General features: G+C 36.4%; 1 protein-coding gene across 1 annotated transcript in view; it reads right to left on the bottom strand.

Annotated features, from left to right (window-relative positions):
- The window catches only part of CAPZA1 (capping actin protein of muscle Z-line subunit alpha 1), a 47,221-nt gene that overhangs the window by 4,167 nt on the left and 20,838 nt on the right, over positions 1-22,216 (bottom strand). Inside the window, exons 2-8 of the mRNA XM_082616470.1 lie at positions 19,970-20,033; positions 12,115-12,166; positions 10,872-10,935; positions 6,351-6,557; positions 4,402-4,481; positions 3,368-3,446; positions 862-933 (exon numbers count right to left, since the gene is read on the bottom strand). Coding sequence (XP_082472596.1) covers positions 862-933; positions 3,368-3,446; positions 4,402-4,481; positions 6,351-6,557; positions 10,872-10,935; positions 12,115-12,166; positions 19,970-20,033 — 618 coding nt within the window. The remainder of the gene's footprint in view (positions 1-861; positions 934-3,367; positions 3,447-4,401; positions 4,482-6,350; positions 6,558-10,871; positions 10,936-12,114; positions 12,167-19,969; positions 20,034-22,216) is intronic.

Genomic DNA, 22,216 nt, shown 5'->3' with positions numbered 1-22,216 from the left:
GATACTGCTGTTCCTTGAGCAAATCTCACAACTGAGAAAGAAAAAGAAGTTTGAATTCTCTAAAGCCATTATCACTATTCTCAGTCAAAGACTGTGAACTAACATCAAGCAACCAACAAAACGGGTTGGTTACATACTAACAATTATAAGCTGCCCAAAACAAGGACCTATGGCATAGCACAGGGAACTAGACTCAGTATGTTAATAACCTATAATGGAAAAGAATCTAAAAAAAGAATATATATATACATATATATATATATATATGTAACTGAATCACTTTGCTGTATACCTGAAACTAACACAACATTGTAAATCAACTATATTTAATAAAAATTTAAAAATATAAAAAAGTAGAATCTTTTATAAAGTGCTTTAAAAAAAAGTAAAGCCTGCCAAAATCAAAGTAGTGAAAACAACCTAAATTTCTAGTGGCAGAATCAGTACTCAGGGGCCTCCATGGTGGCACAGTGGTTAAGAATCTGCCTGCCAATGCAGGGGACACGGGTTTGAGCACTGGCCCGGGAAGATTCCACATGCCGCGGAGCAACTAAGCCTGTGTGCTACAACTACTGAGCCTGTACTCTAGAACCTGCAAGCCACAACTGCTGAAGCCTGTGCACCTAGAGCTTGTGCTCCGCAACAAGAGAAGCCACTGCAAGGAGAAGCCCGCGCACTGCAACACAGAGTAGCCCCCGCTCACCGCAACTAGAGAAAGCCCACGCAGCAACGAAGACCCAACGCAGCCAAAAATAAAATAATTAAAAGAAAAAGAAAGAATCAGTACTCAGGATCAAAACTAATTTTTTTTAAACAAAAACAAGATGAAAGTGAGACAGACATTAAATATTCCACACTCACCGAAACAGTTACTGAATCCTGTACATCTTTATGACTAACCAACTGAACATTGCCATCTTCATAATAGTGAACCTGTGAGAGACAATGTTTGAGCAAGTTATGTAGGTCACATAGAAACTTACTGCTTAGAGCACAAATCCATGCTTTCAGCCATCCCCAAACTTATCAAGTCTGAGCAAATAATTAATATGACCAATGGTAATTTACAGTGGTGGTTAAAATTCACAGAAGACTTAAATTTAAGAATTCTCTTTCCTAAGCAGGGAAAACTCATTATTAATTAATAAACATTTATTATGGGCTTGTTGCTTTCCAGACACTGTGCTACGCATTGTGAATACAAAGATCTTAAATAAGATTTCACTCTTAAAAGTATTAAAATAAAATCAATTAACATTAGTTTTTCTCTGTGAAAACCAAGAAATTTTAATGGATCCTAATCCTTTACACATCTCTCCATATATACCATCATCGTTTTTGGTTAAGTAGATCTGACCAAGTGCAGGAAAAGCTTGATTGAGGGTTAAAGACAGGACTGAAAAATAAATATTCTATTGGTAAATCAGGCTACAAAAATAAATAAGGCAAAAGCAGTTCTGAGGATGTAAGGCAAAGTGGGGTACTACAATTATGATAACAATTAGCAAGAAGGAGGATTACCCAAGAGACAGACTAACCATTCAACTAGATGTAAGGCTCAGGAAGTTTCAGCAATTTACACGATAGGTTCAGTCACAGTCACCAAAAGTAACAAAACCTTTCCTAGGTTTCATCTGCTAATAAAAATTTCAACATGACTATCATCAATGTAAATCCTCAGAAATTGTTGCCTTCCCAGAGCTATCCTTCTGCTTATAGAATAACCAAAGGTTTAAATATCTTAATGACATTTCCAAATAACTCTCACTCTGATTTTTAAAAGATATGTAAATGAAGTAAGCTTTCCCCCTGAGTGTGATCAGCCAGTCTGGGGTAAGTTATAAATGAGGTCTGGGTACTGGGCCCTGTTGTAAAAGTCTTATCAGAAACCTCTGTGATGTGCGCTCTTAATTTATAGGTTTGCCTTGGCAAAGCTGAAACACGAGTAACTTATTTCCTTCTAGGAGGAAAATAAATTTCCCTGCATAAGTTTATAGTAAGCTGCCAGGTTAATACTGATGCCACAGTTACAAGAGGTCAAGAGCATAGGGCTACTCATAGACATAGTCAACAGATATAGAACAATATATTTTCTTCCGTTGGGCTCCCCCAGAAGCCGACCCTGGGATAAAGATTTGTGAGATAAAGTTTATTTCGGAGGTAATCTCAGGAAGCACTAGTAAGGACTGAGGAAATGAGACACAGAAGGCAAGGAAGTGTTCTAGGTGCAATAAGGAGCACATTACAGCTGCGGGCACTGGACTCTGGAAGACTACGCAGAACAGGCTTTAGAGTTGTCCCACCTGAGGGGTGAAGAAGCTGGCATATTTACCCACCAGCTTTTGAATGGCACTAAGGGCTGTGCCAGAGCTATGAATGTAATACTTCCAGTTTGCCTCATCTGAGCTGGGAATGCTCCTAAAGCTAGGAAAAGCTCCCAGGAAGAGAGGTGCAGCTACTTGTAGCAGTAAGTAATCAGTATGTACGAAAAAAGTGGTTACAGATGACATCTCCTATGTATATTTCGATTAAATTATACCATTTAAAAAGGCAACTCTTGCTAATTGTTATTAAAGCAAGACTTAACCACAATACAATAGAGGTAAAATTAGGTACTGATCTTCTTAGATATCATTAACTGTTTAATCTGACTTCAGAGTTAGTTGGGCTTAAGAATTAAATCACCATGAATTTTGAAAGTCAAACCTGTTAGGATATCAGAAGACTTCAATCCAGATAGGCATCAAATGAGTTAATAAGCTCCTTATTCACCTGCCTGTCTGTTCTGACACCAGCATTAGAAATCTACTCTGCTTGGTTTATCACACTTGGCCATTCTCTCTAGTTCCTCTGTTTTATTTACTTGGTTTAAAACCTCCTGTCATTACTGTAAAATAAATAAATAAATAAAACAAAACAACAAGTCCATTCATGTAGCTTTCTTCAGAGCTAAGAGTTAACCTTAAGTATATGTATATGTACACATTTAAACGAGATACATAAAAGACTCTAAGTAAGTTCCAGTAGCTGCTATATAGTCACTTCTTAATAATTAGTTATTTTCTTCTTTCATAGAACTGCTGCTTGATAATTCCTGGAAAAATCTTAGGTTATCTTTGAAAGAGAAAAATAACAAGCAAGCAGTACACTTCACATGACTATCCTTTATCAACCCAGAATAGCTCTGATTAACTACAGTACTTCCCTAGGAAGGAGGCTTCAACTTCTATTTCTATTTACCATTGATCTCCTTTTGCATCTACATATAGCTGTTCCTTATTTGTAATGTCAGAACAAATATCAACTTGCATGTTTGTTTTAAAGATGTGATGTTTTAACATGGCCTATTAACATACTGGGATCTCACCTGAATCTTAAGTACGCCAACCACCTGGGCTGTAGATGGTGTGATGGTGAACTTCCATTCTGATCTCCAACGACCATTCCTATTAAAACACACACACAACACTGCAGAATTAACAATAAGAGAAAGGTGATTTGCCACTGAGGCAGAGAATTTGGGAAATTGGAAAAAAAAGAAACAAGTCATTTCCAGTTTGACAAATCCAGGGCTCTATCCACTCAAATGTAAGTTTGTATCCAACTGGCCTAATCATAAGCCTTTTCTAAGTTATTTTGACTTTCACCTTTCATTTTTTATCTTGGAGTAGAAAACCATGCCTATTCTGCTCATGAGAGGCTTTTCCACAAACAAATGGATGGGCCACTGAGTTATGCAGTAACTCAAGTATTATTAAACAAACTCAAGTAAAACTCACACTTTCCACTGGGTACTTTATTAATCACTTATTCTCACTCAATGTAAGAGTACTATTTGAAAGATAAATTATAAAATCTTAGAAGAAATCTAAATGATCACATCCAAATCCCTCATTCTGCAGTAGGGAACTGAAGCCTCTAAGTCAGATAACTTATCGCAAGCTAGTTAGATTAAAAACCAAGTCTCGGGCTTCCCTGGTGGCACAGTGGTTAAGAATCTGCCTGCCAATACAGGGCACACCGGTTCGAACCCTGGTCCAGGAAGATCCCACGTGCCTCGGAGCAACTAAGCCCATGCACCACAACTACTGAGCCTGCGATCTAGAGCCCACGAGCCACAGCTACTGAGACTATGCACCACAACTACTGAAGTCCCCACGCCTACAGCCCGTGCTCCGCAACAAGAGAGGCCACCACAATGAGAAGCCCGTGTGCTACAACAAAGAGTAGCCCCGCTCGCCGCAACTAGAGGAAGCCCGTGTGCAGCAACAAAGACGCAACACAGCCAAAAATAAATAAAATAAATTTATAAAAAACAAAAAAACAAGTCTCAACTGCTGGTTTGGTTTCTTTCCTATATTAAATTAGATTTTAAAAAGAAGAGAACATCTACTTTCTTACCAGAAGTTTTTAGGCTGAAACTGGTGGCTTTCAATACATGCAATAATGGTCTGTTGCCCATCTATAGTTTTAGCATAAACCTATTGTTAAAAAAAAAAAAGTTAGATTCTTGAAAACATATTTAAGCAACAAACACTATAAAAAAGCAGTGTGCTAAATCCTTGGGGGAGATGAAGAGTCAAACAGGGTAAGCTTACAACTCAGAGTTCATGGAATATGAACACAAACCACATGTTAAGTTCTAGAGAAGAGAGTGGTACAATGAATACAGAAGGAAATACTGCTTTAGGTTTAGGGTACAAGAGAGGTACCAGTTGGAATGGGCCTTACAAGACAGATGAGATTCTGATACGTAGAGACTGAGAATAAAGATGAGTAGGCAGTTCAGGGAGAAAATGGGGGTGCTGGTCCAGTGAATGACTCAATGGTAATTAGTTCTGTCAGGTTAGAGGGTGTGTGTGAAGTGGAACTGTGGAAGATAACATAGGATTGTAGATTTAGGCCATGTAGTAGTAGATGTAAGGTAAGAAGACTGGACTTTATTCTACAGGCAACGGACAGAAACCAAAACAACATGACCAGAACTATTATTTGGGGATAATAATCAATATTGGTGTACAGAGTAAAATGGGAGAAAAGTTGAAAGTTAGGCCACAGAATTTATCTAGGCAGTAAAACAGGGTAGTGTCAATGGGCATAAGGATGCAGAAGCACAGTCAAAAGTCTGGCAATATATTGCAAGTGAAGGGCAAGAGAAAGGAAGGGGTCAAAGTACATGCATGCTTAGGTGACTAGAAAGACAGTGGTGTCATTAACAAGTCAGAAAATTCAGATGGAAATGTCCAGCTAGGAGTTAGAAATACCAACTGTTTCTTAGTGTAGGAGAGGTGAACAAAAATGTGACCACCAAGGAAAAGAAAAAACAAAAGGCTTTACAGTCCACAAAATGTTTTTATATTTCCTTTTGCTCTAATAAATATAGTGAAACACACTGTTATTATCTATAGATGATAAAGTTGAAGTTCATAGAGCTTCTTGCCCAAGGTCATTCAGAAAGTGGTTAAGGTAGAACCCAAACCCATTGCTTTTCTGACACCAAATTCTGTAACTTCCCTTACATTAAATAAACTATGAGTTTTTGAGAGAGAGAAATACAGCAATGGGGAATGCCTACATTTACAAAAGTAGGGGAAAGAAAAAGAAATAAGCAGAGACAGTAAGAATAATTAGAGGGTACTGACATAGCAGTCTAAGAAAAGATAATTTCTAGAAGTAGCTGGTTGGCCTCAGTGTGAAATGCCATACAAAAGTCAAGGACCAAGAAAAGGACACTGGGTCAGGCAATTCAGGAATCATTAGTAACCTCAGAGAGCAGTTTTTGTAGAGCAGGAACTGAAGCCAAAACTCATAGGGTTAAGAAGTGGATAAGTAATGAGGAAGGCACTAGTAGGAGCAGAATGCTCCATGGTTTGGTTGTATAGCAGAGAGAGATGAGGGAAGGGAGAAGTAGAGGAGAGGGAGGAGAGGCAAGGTGGAAGAAGAAGAAAGAGAAGTAACTTACAGGAATTACTATCTTGACTGAAGAAATGTCCTCCCCCACCCCATACCCAACCCACTTAAGGACAGGAGAAATAAAAATATTTCTAGGTAGGGCTTCCCTGGTGGCGCAGTGGTTGGGAGTCCGCCTGCCGATGCAGGGGATGCGGGTTCGTGCCCCGGTCAGGGAAGATCCCGCATGCCGTGGAGCGGCTGGGCCCGTGAGCCGTGGCTGCTGAGCCTGCGCGTCCGGAGCCTGTGCTCCGCAACGGGAGAGGCCACAACAGTGAGAGGCCCTTGTACCGCAAAAAAAAAAAAAAAAAAGAGATGTTTGTGGCTGGCCAAAGCCTCCAAATGATAAGGTAAATATAAGAAAAACAACACTCTAATAATGAAGCAGGCAGATACTTAACAGTACAGAAGCCGTTGGAATAATGATCTTTCACATAGGCCCTTAAAGCACTGTCACAGGATTCTCTCCAAGACTTCAGACCTCCATCTACTTCCTCTGGCTGGGGGTCACTTGCTTCTTTCCGTAAGTGATCAAACTTAAAGGAAATTTTGTTTCTTGGATCTAAAAATCTGCTATTACCCAGGTCACCGTGTTCTGTAATTAAGACCTTCCAAAGAATAATTACAAAAATAAGTAACTCTGTAAAAAAAGACAGTTCTTCTTGTCACATTTTACAAAACAAACAAAGACAATTCTGGAGACGATTAACTTTTCATTTAGTCAGATTTCTCTTTCATAATCAATTTTTCAACCAATTCACATTTTTATTTTTATAAAAATATTATGTTTTGGGATAAGTCAACTCTAAACTGCAACATTTCCCCCATCCTAACAATACCCTTCATTTCTTGGTTTCTGTTTAATATACAACCTATGTATATACATATAACTGTAATAACTTATATGTACACTTTTGTATTCCTTTTTCACATATTTCATGAACTTTTTCCAGAGTCATTACACTTAGCATTTAAAATAGGTAATAAAATAAATCACATGGTTCAAAAATGAAAAATACTATATAAAGTAAAATCTTTTTCTCACCTTTATCTCCCATTCACCAAATTCCCAACATATTCCCCCTTTCCACACAAAGGTAACTGATTTTATTAATTTAGAGCAAGAGTTGTCTTTGGCAAGCTATGCATGAGGTGGCATTTGTTTCTGTAAATAAAGTTTTGCTGAACACAGCCCCACTTGCTTGTTTTTGTATAGTCTATGGCTGCTTTCCTGCTACAATAGCAGAGCTGAGTAGTCAAGGCTGACTCTTTGTCCCACAGGCTGATAATATTTACTATCTGACCCTTTACAGGAAAAATTTGCCAATTTCCGATTTAGATTATTCTTTTTTTTTTAACAAATAGAATTTAATATTCTAATTCTCCACCCCTTTCTTTTACACAAAAACTAGAATACTATACTGTACTTTTTATTTCTTTCTTTTTAAATCTGACATATCTAGATGATCTTTCCATACTAGTGCTTAGAGAACCTCCTTGTTTATTATAGCCATGTATGACTCTATTGTACAGGTGTACAAAAATTTATTCAACCAGTCCCCTATTAATAGATAGTTTGGGTAGTTTCTAATCTTTTGCTATTATGAACAATACTGCAACGAATGTCCTTGTATGTTCGTTATGTACAAATTATGTACATGTGCCAAGCACACCTGTGGGATAAATTCCCTGAAGCAGGACAGTTGGGTCAAGGGTAAATGCATTCATAATTTTGATAGAGATCGACAAACCGCCATCACAGGATGTTGTACCATGGTACAAGCCCACTTCTTTTCACCTTAAAAAAAAAGTCATTTATATTTCCACTTTGGTGAACTATGTGTACCTAACTTTTGCCCACTTTTCTACTGAGTCTTTGGTGTTTTTCTAGTTGGACCTCAGGGAGATTATCCTTTTGCATGTGTTTTTGAGTTCCACATATTTTCCCCTAACTTGCCATTTGTCTTTTGACATAGTTACCATTTAAAATTAACTATATACGATCTCATTATATGTATATCTCATTACACATACCATAGTATACTTAATCATTTCTGAATTGAAGGAGCTTTAAGCTAGTTACAGTTTCTAACATTGAAAGCCACTATAAATTGTACCATAAATAAAGTTTTCTCTTCTCCTTAAAAAGAATTCTTTGGAAAGAATTCCTACTTTTGAGATTTCTGTCCTTATCATCAGACTATCTTTAAAAACCTTGTTTATAATGACAGTAGGAAAAATACATAAAACTATTTCCTTAGTTTTACCTTCATAAAGCTTTCTCATTATAATTTTGCAACTTTTGTAACTACAAGGTAAATATATTCACATTAAAATTTTAATTTGTACTTCCTTAATTACTATTAGTAGGTGATCTAACACTTTTCAAGTTTGCTCTGTATTCTCCAATTGGATACAGTTGGTTCACGTCTGTTGCTCATTTATCCACTGAACTCTTGGCACCACCCTTAGGTATTTGAATAACCTTTTTATTATGTTTGAGGTACATATTTTCTCCTTTTTAAATCTTATTTTTAAAATCTTTTTATTTTGCAGAAGTCACTTTCTTTGATAAACTTTTCTAATGTTTCATCATTATGCAAGTTACGAATCTCTTTCCATTTCCTACTAAATTTTTATGTTCAAAAAATAGTTAACCTTTAAACTACACTTGGAATTAATCTAGGTATACAGTTGGCTTTGGAAATCAAAATTAGATCAAACTTATACATTTTATCAATTACTTCCTTTTCCCTTCTATTTTATGTTACTTAGTTTAAGGCTCTACTATCATTGCTTTATGTCTTTATGTTTGCTAGCATTAGTCTTCCTTCATTGTTGTTCTTGATCAGAATAATCCTGTATGGTCTATTACAATTGTCATTAGGAATTGTATGGAATCTATTTGAAAAAGCTTCACATATTATTTATATTTCTAAATCGGATAAACTTTCCATATTATTTATATTCCTTATTCAGAAATGTGGCATTTACATCTATTTAATTTTCCATTCATTTCTCTGATTAAAATGTGTGTGTGTGAGTGGGTATATATGAACTGTGTGACAGACTCTTGCTTGTTTCCTATCCAATATCCATTCTCTCCCTTTTCCTTACAAATAGAACCTCAAAGGTTTTCAAGAAGGCAATATGTCCAACTAAAAAGACAACACTTCTCAGCTAGGAATGATAAAGTGATATGCATTCTGGCAACAGTTTATCAGTGGAAGGTGCTTCTGAACAGCCAATAGCACCTCTTGCACCTTCCTCCTTCGTCCTTCCTGGAACATGCATTCAGTGCCCAGAGGTGGATCAGCTATCTTGAGAACATGATAATGAAAACCATACATAAGGATGGCACAACAGACAGCTAGAAGCAACTTGCGTCTCTGATGATATGGAACTGCCATAACATCCCAAAATATTACCTCTGGATTTCTTATGTGACAAAAATAGTCTCTATTTAGTTAACCCACTGTAGTTGATTTTCTGTTATATGCAGTGATGGCATCTACTTTAATAACTCAAACATCTTTCCATATTTCCCTTTTATGTCTAGGTAATGTGTTGTTGTTGTGGCTAAGAATGTGATCTCCTTTTGACTACATTTTTAAGCTGGCTACCGCATGTATATGGGAACGTTCTTATATCATTATCTGGACACAGACCTTATTATTTCAATAATTCCACTGTATTAGTGAAGTACACAATATCAACTGTAAGCAATATTTATCATGTATTTTTCAGTATTTTTTGTCTTTTATACTTGTAATTAATCTAGTTTCATTGAGAAAATAAAGATAAGCACAAATATAAACTAAAACAAACAAAAAACAACAAACAAAACATATTACAGTAATCCTGTAATCCCAACATAGGGAGTTAACGTTTTGGTGTATATTTTCCCACATTTCCATTTCTATGCACATCTATATACTACTTTATTTCTGAGTCTAAAGATGCATACATTCCCCTCATGATTTAACATCTCATAAAATGGGATACATCTTAAACTTGACAGCATCTTAGGACTGTGTCATAGTTTAACTGACAGTGTTTTTTCTTTCTTAGTGGCACATAAAGTAAGATGTACCTTTCACAGAATATAAGATGCAGATTCTAATATAGTATAACTGTTCATTTAAATATCTATTTAAAAAATAAACTAGCATAATGCTACATATTATGTTTTAGCTTAATATATCATGAACATATTCCCAGCTATCAGTTTTCAATGGTTACATAGGACTTTGGTCTACAGATATTTTATTTATTTATTTTATTTTATTAAAAAAAATTTTTAACATCTTTATTGGAGTATAATTGCTTTATAGATATTTAATTTAATGTTGGACATTTAGATTGTTCCCAGTTTTTCATTATCATAAACCTTGCTTCAAATAATCTTTTTACACATTTATATACTTATTTCCCTAGGATAAATTCTATGGACTTGTGGGTTCAAAGGGGATTCAGACTTTTAAAAGGCATTTGCTATTTGGTGCCATATTGCCTTTGAAGTATACATTAATGAATTTGTAAAGCCCTTTCATATAATGTTAATAACTGTGGTAAAAATGGGAATATGTATTTGCTTTGTTCCTGTATTGGAACAGGAATTCTTGTTTTCCCGTTAAATATAATGTCTCCTGTTATTCTTACCAAGGAGAATTAGAGACAGCTGGAAAACTTGTGTAAAACTCAATTCCTTTTACTTTTACTGTTCTTGTTAGGGACAGCTCTCTCTTCAAAGAAACTCCTAGTATTTTCAGAGGGAGGAAGAATTTCCTAATATGTAGAATATCTACAAAAGCTAAGAATACTAAGACATACATTCATTCAGCATCTTATCTTCAGACATCTGTTTTATAGTATTTCTACTACTTTCCAGGCACAGTCTATCTAATAGAAACAACTATTACCTGATCTTCATATCCTTCTATCTTCACAGGTGTGAACTGATCCATGTTATACTGGGCAAATGCACTGTTTTTTTTTAAAAAGGGAGAAGAGGGAGAGAAAATAATTATATATAAATAAATATAAAAGGTAGTTCAGGGAATTCCCTGGCAGTCCAGTGGTTAGGACTGCACACTTCCACTGCAGGGGGCACAGGTTCCATCCCTGGTTGGGGAACTACTATCCTATATGCCATGTGGCGCAGCCAAAAGAAAGAAGAAAAAGGTAGTTCACAGAACAGTGAAAGAGAATGTATAATTGGGGTATCGTTTATTATGGCAATTATAGTGATGCTGTGCAAATTTTAGGTTTGTAGGATCTGGTCCCAAAATGAGTTCTGAAAAAGCAGTATGGACAGGGCAGAAGACTTTCCCAGGCAGCAATTCTTAAAACATTTTCTACACCTAAAATCTAAACAAATTATGTATCACACCAAATGCCTTAATAATAATTATTTGTTGCTCTGCATCAAAATCCTTGTTCCATCTCCCCACCCCACACTTGCCCAGTCATTATCCAATTCTGATTTCCTCTTTACAGAGGAACTCTGGGCCAGTTGGATAGACAGTAACTGAAAGCGTACTTTGTATTGAAGAGTAAAGAACAGTAGTGATAAAGCCAGAGAACAGGGGGCCTAGAAAGCTAGATAGTATTTAGATTTGAAGAAGACAAGAAAACCAACCAACCAACCAACCAACCACCAATCTAATGTTTTTGAGGACAAGGACAAAATGAAAATGATATTCTAGAAACATTAATTAGCCTGACAGTGATAAGCAGCCAATGATTGGGTAGAATAATAATGCAATTATTCTATGGTTAACTCTATTAAGGTACTTTCTGAGTATCTGCTATTTTTTGGCAATTTGAGAAACATTATCACTCCTCAATAGCAGCCTAATCTTTCTATAACTGGCAGTTATAAAAAAATTCAGCCTGAACTAAAAGAACTAAACCTGCTTTAACAGGGAAAATCTAGGCAAAAATAAAAATAAGTAAGACCATATAAAATAAACTTTAAGGAAGTAAACAACATTTTGGGGGAATACGTTTTCTCCAAGGGAAAAAAAACCCAACTAAAATTGTTAAAAACCAACTGCTTTATTTTGAGGTATTTTAAACTTAGTTTTCAGGGTACTAGTTTACTATCAACATAATTTACCCAATATTAGAATAACAAGTAAGTGGACTTCGAAAGATACTTACTGTGCTGCCCCTTCCCTGAGGAGATTGTCATTATTAAGTAGTAGCCGGACATCTGAGGAGGAAAACAATGTTAAAGATGTTAAAATTCAAATGTTCAGTAGAAGACAAACTTGGAGAAATTTTAGCGGATTTCTAGATTAGATTTTTAGAAAACCAGGCTTTGCAAGATTAGTCTTTGGATGTACTGTATATGTAGAAATTCTAAAAATGTACACAAACAGATGCTAATGTTCACTGATATACACAGAATTATTTGTGATACAATAATCCAACAATAAATTCTCAAGGAATTTCATAGCAAATGAAAAACATGGTTTACAGAAGGTTACAGTTAGGACTATTTATTTGTATCTGAAGAATCCTTTTAAAATAGATTAAGAATTGTAGGCTTTTCTGTAACATCAGACCAAGAAAACTGGGCACAATTCAGTCAGTGGCAGTGAAATTGCTGAACATATTTTTCTTTAGAGAATCTAACGTGGGGCCTACAATCTTTTTAAAAAGCTGTCTAGTCACTTTTCTTTTGGAAGAGGTGTGTCCTTGTTACTAAGAAACTACCAAGCATTAACTCCAAGAGAGAAGGCTGATTATAAGCCAAAGGCAACTGACTCTTAGAGCTTCTGAAAGAAGGGGCTGGCAGAGGCCAATGTGTAGCATGCCAATAAAAACCAGCCGTCATGTCATAAGTAGCTTGCTAACTCAATCTAATGCTTTGGTATCAATTATTCTCATGATAATCCTATAAAGTACATTCAGTTGTCAGAAATACAACAAGGTACTTCTAACTACAAAGACCACTAATTTTTGTTAAGTCAAGGATTTATCTGAGCTAATCAGCTGGATAAAGTTCACGTCATAGGAGTATTTCTAAAAGCTCTGTTGTTGAAAATTTACATTTGGTCAATATGGAAGAGAGACTAGGCAAAGAAAGGCTGCATTTGTTTTTCTTGGTGTTACTGCTCAAATATCCAAAAAACAAGTCTATAAAGAAGAATGTCTTGATTTATTTCTATTATATTATTTCACTCCTTGTAAATAACATTTATATGTTCTCTTAGTTACTTTTGCTCTGCATCATTCATTTTACCAGTGGAAATTATTGATTGATCTACAATTTGTGGGGCTCTGAGCCAAGTGCAAATGAACATTACACAGTTCCTCTAACTAAGCAGGTAACCTTCTTTTTTTTTCTATTATTTTTAAAATTTTTATTGGAGGATGGTTGCTTTACAATGTTGTGTTAGCCTCCGCTGCACAACAAAATGAGTCAGCCATACACATACAGATATCCTCTCCCTTTTGGACTTCCCTCCCATTTAGGTTACCACAGTACATTAGGTAGAGCTCCCTGTGCTATACAGTATGTTCCCATCAGTTGTCTATTTTATACGCAGTAACTATAATGTGTATGTGTAAATCCCAGTCTCCCAATTCCTCCCTCCCCACCCCTTTCCCCCGTGGTATCCATACATTTGTTCTCTACGTCTATGCCTCTATTTCTGCTTTGCAAATAAGATCATCTATACCATTTTTCTAGATTCCACATATATGCATTATTTTTTTTCAATTTTTGAATTTTTTTTATACGACAGGTTCTTATTAGTTATCTATTTTATACATATTAGTGTATATATGTCAATCCCAATCTCCCAGTTCATCCCACCACCACCACCACCACCCCCGCCACTTTGCCCCCTTGGTGTCCATACATTTGTTCTCTACATCTGTGTCTCTTTGCCCTGCAAACTGGTTCATCTGTACCATTTTTCTAGGTTCCACATATATACATTAATATACGATATTTGTTTTTCTCTTCCTGACTTACTTCACTATGTATGACAGTCTCTAGATCCATCCACATCTCTACAAATGACCCAATTTCGCTCCTTTTAATGGCTGAGTAATATTCCATTGTATATATGTACCACATCTTCCTTATCCATTCATCTGTCGATGGGCATTTAGGTTGCTTCCATGACCTGGCTATTGTAAACAGTACTGCAATGAACATTGGGGTGCATGTGTCTTTTTGAATTATGGTTTTCTCTGGGTATATGCCCAGTAGTGGGATTGCTGGGTCATATGGTAATTCTATTTTTAGTTTTTTAAGGAACCTCCATACTGTTCTCCATAGTAGTGGCTGTATCAATTTACATTCCCACTAACAGTGCAAGCGGGTTCCATTTTCTCCACACCCTCTCCAGCATTTGTTGTTTGTAGATTTTCTGAGGATGCCCATTCTTACTGGTGTGAGGTGATACCTCACTGTAGTTTTTTGTTTGTTTGGTTGGTTTTTTTTGCAGTACGCGGGCCTCTTACTGTTGTGGCCTCTTCTATTGTGGAGCACAGGCTCCGGATGTGCAGGCTCAGTGGCCATGGCTCATGGGCCCAGCCGCTCCACAGCATGTGGGATCTTCCCAGACCGGGGCACGAACCCATGTCCCCTGCATCGGCAGGCGGACTCTCGACCACTGTGCCACCAGGGAAGCCCCATTGTAGTTTTGATTTGCATTTCTCTAATAATTAGTGATGCTGAGCAGCTTTTCATGTGCTCTTTGGCCATCTGTATGCCTTCTTTGGAGAAATGTCTGTTTAGGTCTTCTGCCCATTTTTTGATTGGGTTGTTTGTTTTTTTTAATATTGAGCTGCATGAGCTGTTTATATATTTTGGAGATTAATCCTTTGTCCGTTGATTTGCTTGCAAATATTTTCTCCCATTCTGAGTGTTGTCTTTTTATCTTGTTTGTAGTTTCCTTTGCTTTGCAAAAGCTTTTAAGTTTCATTAGGTCCCATTTTTTTAGTTTTGCTTTTATTTCCACTACTCTAGGAGGTGGATCAAAAAAGATCTTGCTGTGATTTATGTCAAAAAGTGTTCTTCCTAGGTTTCCTCTAAGAGTTTTATAGTGTCCAGTCTTACGTTTAGGTCTCTAATCCATTTTCAGTTTATTTTTGTATATGGTGTTAGGGAGTGTTCTAATTTCATTCTTTTACATGTAGCTGTCCAGTTTTCCCAGCACCACTTATTGAAGAGACTGTCTTTTCTCCATTGTATATCCTTGCCTCCTCTGTCATAGATTAGTTGACCACAGGTGTGTGGGTTTATCTCTGGGCTTTCTGTCCTGTTCCATTGATCTATATTTCTGTTTTTGTGCCAGTACCATGTTGTCTTGATTACTGTAGCTTTGTAGTATAGTCTGAAGTCAGGGAGTCTGATTCTTCCAGCTCCGTTTTTTCCCCTCAAGACTGCCTTGGCTATTCAGGGTCTTTTGTGTCTCCATACAAATTTTAAGATTTTTTGTTCTAGCTCTGTAAAAAATGCCACTGGTAATTTGATAGGGATTGCATTGAATCTGTAGATTGTTTTGGGTAGTATAGTCATTTTCACAATACTGATTCTTCCAATCCAAGAACATGGTATATCTCTCCATCTGTTTGTGTCATCTTTGATTTCTTTCATCAGTGTCTTATAGTTTTCTGAGTACAGGTATTTTATCTCTTTAGGTAGGTTTATGCCTAGGTATTTTATTCTTTTTGTTGCAGTGGTGAATGGGACTGTTTCCTTAACTTCTCTTTTTGATCTTTCGTTGTTAGTGGATAGGGATGCAAGAGATTTCTGTGCATTAATTTTGTAGCCTGCAACTTTACCAAATTCATTGATTGGCTCTAGTAGTTTTCTGGTGGCATCTTTAGGATTTTCTATGTATAGTATCATGTCATCTGCAAACAGTGACAGTTTTACTTCTTCTTTTCCGATTTGTATTCCTTTTATTTCTTTTTCTTCTCTGATTGCCATGGCTAGGACTTCCAAAACTATGTCGAATAATAGTGGTGAGAGTGGACATCCTTGTCTTGTTCCTGATGTTAGAGGAAATGCTTTCAGTTTTCCACCATTGAGAATGATGTTTGCTGTGGGTTTGTCATATATGGCCTTTATTATGTTGAGGTAGGTTCCCTCTATGCCCACTTTCTGGAGAGTTTTTATCATAAATGGGGGTTGAATTTTGTCAAAAGCTTTTTCTGTATCTATTGAGATGATCACATGGTTTTTATTCTTCAACTTGTTAATATGGTGTAACACACTGATTGACTTGCGTATACTGAAGAATCTTTGCATCCCTGGGATAAATCCCACTTGATCATATCATAGTGTATGATCGTTTTAATATGTTGTTGGATTTTGTTTTCTAGTATTTTGTTGAGGATTTTTGCATCTATATTCACCAGTGATATTGGTCTGTAATTTTCTTTTTTTTAGTATCTTTGTCTGTTTTGACATCAGGGTGATGGTGGCCTCGTAGAACGAGTTTGGGAGTGTTCCTTCCTCTGCAATGTTTTGGAAGTTTGTGAAGGATAGGTGTTATCTCTTCTCTAAATGTTTGATAGAATTCACCTGTGAAGCCATCTGGTCCTGGGCTTTTGTTTGTTGGAAGATTTTTACTCACAGTTTCAATTTCATTACTTGTGAGTGGTCTGTTCATATTTTCTATTTCTTCCTGGTTCAGTCTTGGGAGGTTATAGCTTTCTAAGAATTTGTCCATTTCTTCCAGGTTGTCCATTTTATTGGCATAGAGTTGCTTATAGTGGTCCCTTAGGATGCTTTGTATTTCTGTGGTGTCTGTTGTAACTTCTTTTTCACTTCTAATTTTACTGATTTGAGTCCTCTCCTCTTTTTCTTGATGAGTCTGGCTAATGTTCAATCAATTTTGTTTATCTTCTCAAAGAACCAGCTTTTAGTATTGATCTTTGCTATTGTTTTCTTTGTTTCTATTTCATTTACTTCTGCTGTGATCTTCATGATTTCTTTCCTTCTACTAACTTTGGACTTTGTTTCTTCTTCTTTCTCTAGTTCCTTTAGGTGTAAGGCTAGATTGTTTATTTGAGATTTTTCTTGTTTCTTGAGGTAGGCTTGTATTGCTATAAACTTCCCTCTTAGAACTGCTTTTGCTGTATCCCATAGGTTTTGGATCGTTGTGTTTTCGTTTTAATTTATCTCTAGTTATTTTTTGATTTCCTCTTTGAGTTCTTCAGTGATCTCTTGGTTATTTAGTAACGTATTGTTTAGCCTCCATGTGTTTGTGTTTTTTACGTTTTTTTCCCTGTAACTGATTTCTAATCTCATAGCCTTGTGGTTGGAAAAGATACTTGATATGATTTCAATTTTCTTAAATTTACCAAGGGTTGATTTGTGACCCAAGATGTGATCAGTCCTGGAGAATGTTCTGTGTGCACTGGATAAGAGAGTGTAATCTGCTGTTTTTGGATGGAATTTCCTATAAGTATCAATTAAATCTATCTGGTCTATTGTGTCATTTAAAGCTTCTGTTTCCTTATTAATTTTCTGTCTGGATGATCTGTCCATCGGTGTAAGTGAAGTGTTAAAGTCCCCCACTGTTACTGTGTTACTGTCAATTTCCTAATTTATAGCTGTTAGCATTTGCCTTAGGTATTGAGGTGTTCCTATGTTGGGTGTATATATAATTGTTATATCTTCTTCTCGGATTAATCCCTTGATCATTATGTAGTGTCCTTCCTCGTCTCTTGTAACATTCTTTATTTTAAAATATATTTTATCTGATATGAGTATTGCTACTCCAGCTTTTGATTTCCATTTGCATGGAATATCTTTTTCCACCCCCTCACTTTCAGTCTGTATACAGTGTCCCTAGGTCTGAAGTGGGTCTCTTGTAGACAGCATATATTTAGGTCTTGTTTTTGTATCCATTCAGCGAGCCTGTGTCTTTTGGCTGGAGCATTTAATCCATTCACGTTTAAAGTAATTATCAGTATGTATGTTCCTATTACCATTTTCTTACTGTTATGGGTTTGTTTTTGTAGGTCCTTTTCTTCTCTTGTGTTTCCCACTTAGAGAAGTTTATTTAGCATTTGTTGTAGAGCTGGTTTGGTGGTGCTGAGGTCTCTTAGCTTTTGCTTATCTGTAAAGCTTTTGATTTCTCCATCAAATGTGAATGAGATCCTTGCTGGGTAGATTAATCCCTTTCATCTCTTTAAATATATCATGCCACTCCCTTCTGGCTTGTAGAGTTTGTGCTGAGAAATCAGCTGTTAACCTTATGGGAGTTCCCTTGCATGTTATTTGTTGTTTTTCCCTTGTTGCTTTCAATAATTTTTCTTTGTCTTTAATTTTTGTCAATTTGATTACTATGTGTCTCGGTGTGTTTCTCCTTGGGTTTATCCTGCCTGGAACTCTCTGCACTTTTTGGACTTGGGTGGCTATTTCCCTTCCCATGTTAGGGAATTTTTCGACTATAATCTGTTCAAATATATTTTCAGGTCCTTTCTCTCTCTCTTCTCCTTCTGGGACCCCTATAATGCAAACGTTGTTGCGTTTAATACTGTCCCAGAGGTCTCTTAGGCTGTCTTCATTTCTTTTCATTCTTTTTTCTTTTCTTTTTTTTTTTTTTTTTTGTGGTACGCGGGCCTCTCACTGTTGTGGCCTCTCCCATTGTGGAGCATAGGCTCCAGATGCGCGGGCTCAGCAGCCATGGCTCATGGGCCCAGCCACTCCACGGCATGTGGGGTCTTCCCGGACCGGGGCACGAACCTGTGTCCCCTGCATTGGCAGGCGGACTCTCAACCACTGTGCCACCAGGGAAGCCCCATTCTTTTTATTTATTCTGTCCTGCAGCAGTGAATTCCATCATTCTGTCTTCCAGGTCACTTATCCGTTCTTCTGCCTCAGTTATTCTGCTACTGATTCCTTTTAGTGTAGTTTTCATTTCAGTTATTGTATTGTTCATCTCTGTTTGTTTGTTCTTTAATTCTTCTAGGTCTTTGTTAAACATTTCTTGCATCTTCTCGACCTTTGTCCCCATTCTTTTTCCGAGGTCCTGGATCATCTTCACTATCATTATTCTAAATTCTTTTTCTGTAAGGTTGCCTATCTCCACTTGATTTAGTTGTTTTTCTGGGGTTTCATCTTGTTCCCTCATCTGGTACGAAGTCCTCTGCCCTTTCATTTTGTCTGTGTTTCTGTGAATATGGTTTTCTTTCCACAGGTTGCAGAATTGTAGTCTATACGTGTTATTATATGATATTTTAAGCAGGTAACCTTCTAATGTAAAACTAGAATTTCAAAATAAATGTTTGCTAAAATGAACCAAGATGCACAAAGATTATGATTTTACTTAAGGGGAACTTTAAGATGAATTAATTTATAACTTAAAATGGGATTATGATGATTGATATTAACGCAATGTTATAATGCCTCATTTACATTTTTCATTCTGTAAGTTGTGTTAACACAGTAAATAGAATGGAAGATTGTACATATATAGGAATAGTGGTTCCCAAATTGGCTGTGACTCAGAATCACCTGGACAACTTGATAAAACAGATTGATAAAACAGATTGCCCATTCTACCCCAGATCTAACGAATGAAAATCTTTAGAGGATAACGTTGGAATCTGTATATTTAACAAGCTTCCCAGATACAGTCAGTTCAGCCCCAGCTGCTCTAGAAAATGTCCTATGCTATGGCACTTCCTGAGTAAAAGCACTGAAGAGACTTAAGCTATATTTTATAATGATATAAAACAATTAAACATTATTTCTACATTTATCAGTATTAAATTACTTTAAATCTTTTCTCACATAAGATAGGTACCCTAATGTATGGGTTAAGAGCATGCTTTTGACTCAGACCTGGGTTTGAATCCTTGCTCTGACACTTACCAGCTGGGTGATGTGGGATAAATTATTTTAACCTTTTTGAATTTTGATTTCCTTAGCTATAGCTATAATGTTATAAGGATTAAAAGAGATAGCAAACACTCAATAAGTGCTCGTATGTGATTAAGGAGGGTTTAAAATAACTAAGTACGAATCTTTACTCACCATTGAACACTTCATTAAATTCCCCTGGGGGTGCGTGAGTGATGAATTTAGCAGCTATGCGTACCTAAAGAGAAATAAAATTTTTAGTAAAAGAATTATGAAGAGTAGCATATAAGAGGGGAAGGAGAAGAGTAGCATATAAGAGGGGAAGGAATTAGCAGATAACAAAATTTTTATCACATCCCTTAAAATATAATTTCCTGTTTAAACCTTACTGTTTAGGAGCCTTCAGATTTTCTTCTCACAAAACATCTCAAAGTGTTTATTACCAATGCAGATTTGTTCTAATTTTGGGATATACATGCTGCTTTAATTTTGAATTTTTCTTTTTAAAAAGCTAAATAATCACTTTTTGGTCAAAATATACTGCAGTCACAAAAAGAGAAAGCTACGGTACTATTTCATTTATGGACAGTTCAGCAAAACTAAATAAAATATTAACTAATTGGTATTATGCCAATTTGTGTTTATCCCAATGCAAGAATGATTCAATACTAATAAATCAATGTAACTTACAAATTAAAAGCAAAACCTTGTGATCATGCTGGAAAAAAAAGACAAAATTCAACACCCATCCAAATATCATAAAACAACAACAAAACTACTAGTTTTTAGTATAATAAACTTCCTTAACTTTATAAAGGGTTATCTACTAAAATTTTATGGCTTATTCAATAATGATGAAACATGAGCAGTGTCACTAATTTTATTTTATTTTAATTTTTATTTTTATTTTTTTTTTTTGCGGTACGCGGGCCTCTCACTGCTGTGGCCTCTCCCGTTACGGAGCACAGGCTCCGGACGCGCAGGCTCAGCGGCCATGGCTCACGGGCCCAGCCGCTCCGCGGCATGTGGGATCCTCCCGGACCGGGGCACGAACCCGCGTCCCCTGCATCGGCAGGCGGACTCCCAACCACTGCGCCACCAGGGAAGCCCAGTGTCACTAATTTTAAAAGCAAGACAAAGATGACTCCTGTCACCTAAACTATTCAACACTGTACTAAAGGCCCTAAAAATGCCATGGAAAATATTTCTTTTGTTATTCATTCTAATTCCCTCCCCTGCCCACTACTGTCAATCTGTTTCTGGATCTCTGATTAGAGATGTATGCTGAAATGTTATTATCTAACCTGCATAATTAATTTTTCCTCCTATGTTTTATCTTTTTTGTCATTTTATGCCTTGTGTAGGGAGAATTTCTCAGCTCCATTTTTCAACTCACTAACATGCTCTTCAGCTGTGCCCATTTTGTTTTCAGACAATTATTTTAACTGTTCCATTTTTAATTTCTAAGACTTTATTTCTTGTATGTGCAATAATTTCTTCAGTCTCCTTGTGGTTATTAACTATACTTATTTTAAAGTCTTGTTTTATTGACTGTTTCTTAAGAATTTAGATATACTGTTTGTCGAGTTTGGTGCCTCTCTTTCATGGTACTGGTTTTCCACAAATGTTTGTTGCTCCTCTTTGAATTTAATTTAGTTTGCCTGTTCTGTTTACTTGTAGCTTGTCTCCTTGATTGTAGGGGAGGGAAAGAGTAGACTTGCTGTTGAGAATGTATGAGCTGATTACCTTCTGAGTGAGCCTCCTAAGGCCACAGGCTCCTTGGGGCACTGCCCTGCCTTTCTGCTCCCAGTGCTCATTCTCATTGCTATATTCTGAGGACAAATGCTATTCCTCTGCAGCTTAGCCCAGATGGGAATGAAAGGAGGAGCCAAGTGGTCTAGTAAGTTTAGAGAACAATTTCCCAACTAATCCACTCCAAGACTGTTCTGAGTTCTTCCCTTCTTGCTCCTTAAATAGATGTCCTCCCATGACACTACTTAAACTATTACTAATTTATTTCTCTTCTCATTCCACTTTTTCCTACTTTTTCATTTTAAAAGTTTTGGCATAAAAGGTAAGGTAAAACCATGTACTCAGTCTGCCATATAAATCAGTCTCTCATCTCTCATAAAGTAAAATATGAAATACAAAGAATATACAAACCTATATTAAAGAAAAAAAACAATTTGGAGTATCATTTAGCTATATCTATATCTCTATATATGTAATAATGATGTTAGCAATGATAATAGGACTGACCTCAAATGGGTCTCTCAGTATAATTCTAACACACTATGAGAGAAAGGACATTGAAAATTCCCTAATATCTGACGTAATGAGTAAAAAGATGATCAAATCACTGATGAGGGGCAAAGAGGAACATGGTATATCTGACAATAAGGTGAGCTCTACTTTCCAGAT

This window comes from Mesoplodon mirus, assembly GCF_964341445.2.
Source record: "Mesoplodon mirus genome assembly, chromosome: 3".
In the NCBI taxonomy this organism is placed as follows: domain Eukaryota; kingdom Metazoa; phylum Chordata; class Mammalia; order Artiodactyla; family Ziphiidae; genus Mesoplodon; species Mesoplodon mirus.
This window is presented reverse-complemented; position numbering and strand designations above follow the sequence as displayed.